Genomic DNA, 7496 nt, shown 5'->3' on the forward strand with positions numbered 1-7496 from the left:
TTTTTTTTTTTTTTTTTTTATATATATATATATGGGTACGGCCTCGAAACTGAAATCCTGAAAAATGGAACGAAAGTCTCACCGTGTAAGTGAGATCTTTTTCAGTCTGGCTTTTCGAGGCGTATGACGAGAAAATAATTCTTCATGCATGATAGCGACCGTGAATCGAGACTGTACCCGGTTTGAACCGTGCACACACCATTATATATTGTCTCTATTATATTTCTCACTCACTGTCACACGGCCAATGCTCTGGGTATGTCGTATGCTGGATGGATTAATTGATTGATTAATTAATTAATTAATTGAATATTTATTGACTTGGATTGGATTGATATACATGAATATATTATTATTACCTGTGTACATAATGTTCAAGTTAATTGTTTCACTCGAATTATTGATTGAGACCTGTTCACTTGTTTACGTATTCGTACATATTGCTCTGTAACTACTATCTCTTTTTCTCTCTGTCACACTCTCTGTCTCTCTATCTCTCTCCGTACGATACTACCTAACTTACTTATACATATATATATATATATATATCTATATATATAGTGTACACAGTATACATANTCATTCAATTTTTACATGAGTAGAGTCATTGTTACTGGTATGCAAAACTCTAGAATCTTTTCTGCGTGAGATTCAGTGCGACAGTGCGACGGTTGATTGCGACCTGCACCGTCATCCGTGTTCCAATCGCCCTGGACTTTTCCAAATTTCATTGAAGTAATCAAAGTCGTCGGTTAAATGAGAAATGAAATGAACAATTGCCCCCATCTCTCGTTTGTACCTTCTCGTTAAAACAAATTCTGCATCCATAAAAATATACTACTTAAGAAAATTATGGTATCACGAAAATGTTGAAAATTATCTATATTTGAAAGATGATTACTCAGCAACGAATTAAGAATTAAAAGTTTCCAGTTTTAATTTAAAAGAAAAATCATATTATGATAATTTGTTGTTGAATAATCGCCAAACTTGGATAATTTTCGATACAAATTTCGTGATGCCATGATTTTTCTTCACAGTGAATAAAATGTTGAAACAAACGAGAGTCTCGTAGACGATAAAGCAAATCCGTGAAACGATGAATTGGAGCAAACCGTGAATGCGTCTGAACGCAAGAAAACGGGGTGAATGGATCACGCGCGGGTCGGCGACGTTGATCGGTGGGTGTGTTGTATTTCCAGGCGCAGCTAGCCGGACCCCGCACTGGTATACAAAAGTTCTCACAGTATTATCCGAGTTCGATGCTGCCGCCGCCGCCGCCGGCGCCCATGGCGAGGCCCGTCGCGATCATAAGGTCGACCGGGGAGCTGACGGCTGCGAGCTCGAACTCACCGCCGACATCGTCGACGTCGCCAACGGACCCGGCCGAGCTGGCGTCCAACCAGGAGCAGATGGCCGCCGCAGCGGCCGTCGGACTGGTCACCTCCGGTTGTCAGAGCTCCGTCGACCCCGCTGGAAGGAAGAGTCCCGCGAGGATCCTCGTCACGGCGCCGCACACCAGCCGGGAATACACCTTTGCTCACTTTCACTCTCAGCCAGGACAGGTAAGTTTCATTAAGGATGTATTGGCCATAAAGTCAATCCCAAAAGTTTATGCAGTTTAGAAACGCATTTTTTAAAAAGAAATCAGACGTCGGAAGAACATTGCTAGTAATAAACAACAAAAAAAAATTTTCGTCATCGTCAATACTTAATTGGATATTTCCTTCTATACTTTTTTAGCACTGTAATTTTAAAAACAATAATTATAACTAACAACGATAGGTTTTAATCGATAATTGTTCTTATCACGAATTTCATTTTGTTAACAGCAAATATTCACATACCCCACTATCAGCTCGATGTCGGGAGTGATCTCCCCGACGAATCTCTCCCTATTCTCTTCGCCGGTTTCGGTGACGAGGCCAGTGGCGACTCAGAGATCGGTCTCTAACGTGCCGCCCCGTTGGAACACCGCGCCGTTCATCAATCTTGAGGATGATTACAACATGATCGCGCCGATCATCACCGGAACCGCCAGCGAGCCGCCTTCCACCATGGATGAAGGTCAGTAGCATTTAATTTTTAGTCTCCAGACTTTTAAAGTGATTTTATTAAAAATCTGAAGTCAAACGAGAATTTCCTTCCTTATGACTCGCGTTATTTGATTTGGTAACGTTAACATAACATGAATATTTAACCGTATATGTATGTTCATTAAGGTTTGAAGAGTAACATACTACAATTTGATTACGATCAGCAATGTTTCGCATTTCAATAGAACCAGCTTAAATTTCGCTTTTGTAAAACTCGTTAACACGAAGATCGACCATCGTCTTACAGAACGATACTTTCACCCTGTTCACACGAGCAGCGTGGTGGACAAGAGCGGCGCTGGTAATCTAATGGGCACCGACCTGGGCGTAGGGACCGATCCAAACTCGCACCACCACCAACAGCAGCAGCAGCAGCAGCAACAGCAGCAGCAGCAGCAGCAGCAGCAAGCTCAACAGCCGCCCCAGCAGCAGCCACCGCCTCAACAGCAGCAGCAGCAACAGCAGCAGCAACAACAGCAGGTGATGCAGGACAAGAGCGGAAGACCGAAGTCCCCCCCGTGACACTGGAGGCTTAGACCGGAAAGCGTCGAGAAGCTCGCATGTTCCACGGGGTCGTTGCTCGCCGGCGTGTACGATAACTACCCGGAGCCGGAGGGGAATCGGCAGGATTCCCCGTGTCGTGTTCAGCTTCGCGACCTAAGCCTGCGGAGAATCGAGTGCCTGAGAGTCTGATCGTAGTTTAAGCGGGCCGTCGAGGGAAACCATCGTGACGCCTGCCCGTGGCGAACGGGGCCTCCTCCTCCCGTTTCGTCGTTACCGCGTTGGGAGGCGAGCCCGGGCATGGGCCCTCGATCCGCGAGACATACGAGGAGCTTCGATTAACCCTCTGCGGCACGGTGCTTTTCGTCGTTTACGAGTTACCGAGGTTTGCAATTATCCTTATATTTCATTTTATTTATTTCCGCGGTGCCTGTCACGAACGTTTCTACGGCCGATTTCATTTATATGAGTCTCTTTCCCTGTTCCAAGTTTGATTTCTTGATCAGAATTTTCTTTCGGAGATTTATCACGCGCTTCATCCCTCTTTTTTTAAGATAGTTGTACATCTAGACGATTCTCTGTCAGCGAGATCATAATTAGTCTTCTTTTTGCGAGGAACGAAAGGCATTTTCCGCCCCCAGGGGGTTAGCGTTTCGGTCAATTATTATACTTCCGCGCCATCGGGAGCGTCTTTCTCCTCTCTCGACGCGCTGTTCAATTTCCAACTCTTTCTCTCTCTCTTTCTCTCTTTCTCTTTGTAAAGTGTCCTCGACGGGCAGTAAACGAGTAAGGACCTCCTCATCTCGTTTCCTAATTAAAATTCATTGTCTCCGATCGTCGCCGATCGGTCCCGTCGATCGATGGAAATCCATAGACAATTTAACAATTAAAAAAAAAAAATACCAGAACAAAGAAAACGGAGAAGTAATCGAAACTATGGTAGAATATCGTTTTCTGCGCGGTTTTATATAATAACTACGATCGTCTATTTTCTATTCTATTTCCGCTTCGTGGCCCTTCCAGAACGTGTCGTTTTGTACATACACGCTCCCGTGGTATTTTGTAAAATTTTAGAGGATCTTAGAGAATATATAGTCTAAACCGACGAGAAAAACGAGAAATACTACCGATCGAACGAGTAAACGAAATTCGTTGCGCTCATCGAGGAAGGGTTCAATATGAAGACGATTAAAAAAAAAAAAGAAAAAAACTAATGAAGTTTCTAGTGCCAATTTCGAGTAGCTTATAAATATTATAACGAAATTATAATTTTCTATTATATTTTTTTATAATATTTATGAAGGAACACGTACACACACATAGACACACACACACACACACGTACACACATACGAGCACACATACGAGCACACGTGACACGCTTGTTTAGTCAAGCACGTGAACAGACGGAGGATAATTCGCGTAGACAAAAAGCTTCTTCTTGAGAGATGAACGTTTTTAAGAAGGCGATCATTCGGTGTAAAGAAGGGAGAAGGTCGAAGGGATCCGATCGACGAGAATCGATCGCAAACTGATGCTAACCGGTCCACGAACCACGGATGATAATATTAATTAAACGCTACTAACGGTAATTGGTAACTTCGTAATCGTATCGTTAATTAATCGCCTAACGCTCAGGCTAGTGCCGATACTAGTGATGAAGAGAACAAAACTTATATGGATGAAACACACGTACACATACACAGATATAAAAAAAAAAAAACGAGTACTAGAGAGAAAGACTAGTTTCGCGTGGACTAGTCACCAGAGGCTGCTAGTTAGAAACAAAGTGAATATTTAATATTGATTATTATATTGATACAAATTAAGCGGTTGAAAATGCAACGTTATTACATGATGAACGCGAGGACGAAGAAACGTTTGAGAAGATGCGGAGGAGGAGGAGGACGTTGAAAACAAATAGAAAAAGGAAACGAACAAAATGAGAGCGAGACTATTAAACGAATATGGAGGAACGAAACGAACACGGGGCGACGTTTCGAGATAGTGAGAGATCTATAGTTAATAATTATAACTATAACTTTAGGAATTTAGTGTAAACCGTCGCGCAACACGAGATATAATAATATGTAATAATATGTAACATCGAAACTCGACGACAACGAAGATCCTAAATACTATAATGTTGTATATTGTCCAAAAGTGCTTTCCGTCGACTGTACGTTAAACGAGGGTGTCTGACGATGCGAGGCGAGGAAATTTCTTTTCCGACTTCAGATTGTACTCGTTCGCCAGCAGAAAAGATCTCCCCTGATCATCGTTCATTTCGTAGATCGTAAAATGTTTGAAAATTCTCCTGCTTACGAGATTTGTACACCGCCGAGCATAGAGAGATCATTGATAGACGTTTCCTGTTACAATATTTTTTCTACGTCAGATATTCCCAGGTGTTATCGATTAAAATGTTTCTGATGGCGAAGCGGTTACAACCACGTGTTTGTATTGCAATTCCCGAGGAACCCCTTCGCTGCAAATGCGCTTTAATGTACTCGCGAGACGACCAGGTCCGAGGCGGTTCTTCCTGGGTTTGCGTAAACCGTTTCACTGGGAACCCGTTTTTCCGTTTTCTCTCATTCTCTCTTCGAGTGAGGTTGAAAGGGTGCGCGGCGTTGCCCATCATCGACGACTGGATCCAGCGATCATTGAACAGCCCATTCGGCCTTCTTATCGTTTAAATTACATTTCGTACATAATGTAGCCGCGCGTTAAAACTTAAGACGACGAGGAAGGTATATATGAGAAAACTGTCATTTCAGTCCGGTTTCTTTCGTTACAAAAGAAATAAGAAGACGGAAAATCGTTCAACAATAATCGAATTGTTCATTGCACACTCCTACCCCGATTGCGTTCGCTCGCTAGTCTGTGCCTTCTATCTAAAATTAACACCTCGTGGTCAACTAACAACGCAAAATTCAGGAGCCACCGCTTCTCCTCATCCCACTTCGCACTTGAATCAAAAACGAGACAAAAAGGGGTCCAGGATCGAGTCGGGATCGCGCGAGGCATGGGGAAAGTTAGGGCACCCTGTCAATCGGTTCGTAGTAATAGTACAAAGAACTTGAGACTAGCGATATATATATANGAGTTCAATACTTGAAATTATTATTACAGTATTTAAAATAAATGTACAGACAAGAATTAAATGAATTTTTGCCAATCTCTGATCTGATTTGTTTTGCTGGATTGAAAATTTTTTGCCAGAAGACTTTAATTTAGAAAATGATCTAGAGCTTCCACCGAAGGTGATTGAAAAGAGCGCGAGGGGTAGACAGGTGTGTAAGGAATTTTTATTACGTCGTTTTTATCCTCGACACGCCGATAGGGATTGTAACGAGGCGACGCGTTTATTTTGTTAAAACGAGGAGTTAAGCGCGTACACTCGATGTGTACGATTAATTAATGAAAAATGAAAATCAGGGTGGTTCGGGATATGTGCAATATACCGCGAACGCACTTGACACGGTGCCGGTGATTATTCAGTTCAATCGTATTCAACAATTGGAAGTTGTACGAGATTTCTAGAGACTAATAATCAAGAATCACGTATTTAATCGTCGTTGATAGAAGAAGAATTAATATCTGATACGAAATATTCTAAACAGTTCCTCTTTGCTATCTTTTTAAATGTAAGAAGGGGGTAGTCGTAGACGAAGAGTTCCCGGTTCCCTTTTTATAAAACCAGAAAGGACGGAGGAGATCCCTCGTGTGCATCCCTTAACGTTTGTAAAAATTCAAAGGGACTATTAGAGAATACGTGATTCGAGGATTATCAGCGTACGATTTCAAGGGTGCAATTAGATTAGAGTGCCAACTAGGGTAGAAGTTATTACTTAAAACGTAGCCTTAGGTCTTCCCAATGGGGTGAAAGGTCGCGGTTAGGTCGGCTTCTAGGATAAAAATTCGCAAGGAGAAATTTTTCTTAATTGTACAATCGAACTTCTTATTTGATTCAAATTGTCCAGTATAAATACTAAATGATTCATAGCCCAACTTTAGTCCCGAATTCAGTCATTTCAACGAAATTAAATTTTTCATTTCAACCATTGTTTCAAAAACAATTGAGAGAAATTTGTCCTGAACATTTCTGCTCAACGTCGAGCTCGCGTCGCGCCGATTTCTCTCGGGGCACCTACAAAGAAAAATTAAAAAAAAAAAAACATTTTCTATAGCGTCTCGAGCTGCCTTGAACCGAAAGTGCATTAAAAAAGCGTCCGCACGGTAGCCGGTCGAAGTTCACTTGCGGCTGGGATCAATTTTCTCGAAAGAAATTAAGAAAACAGTCCTACTAGACGAAATTTGTTAGAGACGTTAGTTAGATACTTTGACTGTTGTGATATTGACGAGGATAGCCACGTGATTATTATTACTTACAAGCTTAGGAATTAATTAGAGATTGCTTGGTATCACTGGAAGTTAGAATATTTGTTCTCCCTTTTACCTCGTTATTTCTTGAACTTGTAACCGGTTAAAGGGAAGGGAGGTTGGACAGACGGTGGAAGTGATCCACAGCCGCAACCGGAAGTTCCGCCCGGCGCGAAAGTGCGCGCGAGGACTTTTTCTACGTAAGATAGATATTTCTCTAGTAGAATTTTTTGGATGATGGAAAATGAGACGAGACGTAACGGCTTAATTACGCGAGGATCGCGCGTCTCGATCGGATTCGAGGGTGAAAAAAAACTCAACTGGATATCCCGGGCCACCCGCCACTCGGAAACGAATGAACGCGATTCGAGACGTCGTCGGTAAGCGTGCAATTAAGCGAATTAGTATCAAAATACCGATGAGATATACGTAGAATTTAAGCTTGCGAGGGACTGAAGACGTACTTATAATAATAATAATAATAATAATAATAATAATAATAATAATAATAATAAT

At 42.0% G+C, this 7496-nt stretch overlaps 1 protein-coding gene across 1 annotated transcript; it reads left to right on the forward strand.

The window, feature by feature from the left end:
* The first annotated feature begins 585 nt into the window (after positions 1–585).
* On the forward strand, positions 586–5429 carry LOC108628407 (phospholipase D A-like). Its single transcript, XM_018030314.2, has 3 exons — positions 586–1565; positions 1833–2067; positions 2344–5429. The coding sequence occupies exons 1-3, from the start codon at positions 1263–1265 to the stop codon at positions 2616–2618; spliced, it is 813 nt and encodes a 270-aa protein (XP_017885803.1). The 5' UTR covers positions 586–1262; the 3' UTR covers positions 2619–5429.
* Positions 5430–7496: the final 2067 nt, after the last annotated feature.

Source organism: Ceratina calcarata, unplaced genomic scaffold (assembly GCF_001652005.2).
Source record: "Ceratina calcarata isolate Rehan_Ccalc_2016 unplaced genomic scaffold, ASM165200v1 scaffold518.2, whole genome shotgun sequence".
NCBI lineage: Eukaryota > Metazoa > Arthropoda > Insecta > Hymenoptera > Apidae > Ceratina > Ceratina calcarata.

What these genes read in the sequence shown, in the direction of transcription:
- LOC108628407 (XM_018030314.2), top strand. Translation starts at nt 1,263, where the DNA reads ATGCTGCCGCCGCCGCCGCCGGCGCCCATGGCGAGGCCCGTCGCGATC. An exon ending in TTCACTCTCAGCCAGGACAG is followed by an intron (nt 1,566 to 1,832) that starts GTAAGTTTCATT and finishes TTTTGTTAACAG; the next exon opens with CAAATATTCACATACCCCAC. An exon ending in GCCTTCCACCATGGATGAAG is followed by an intron (nt 2,068 to 2,343) that starts GTCAGTAGCATT and finishes ATCGTCTTACAG; the next exon opens with AACGATACTTTCACCCTGTT.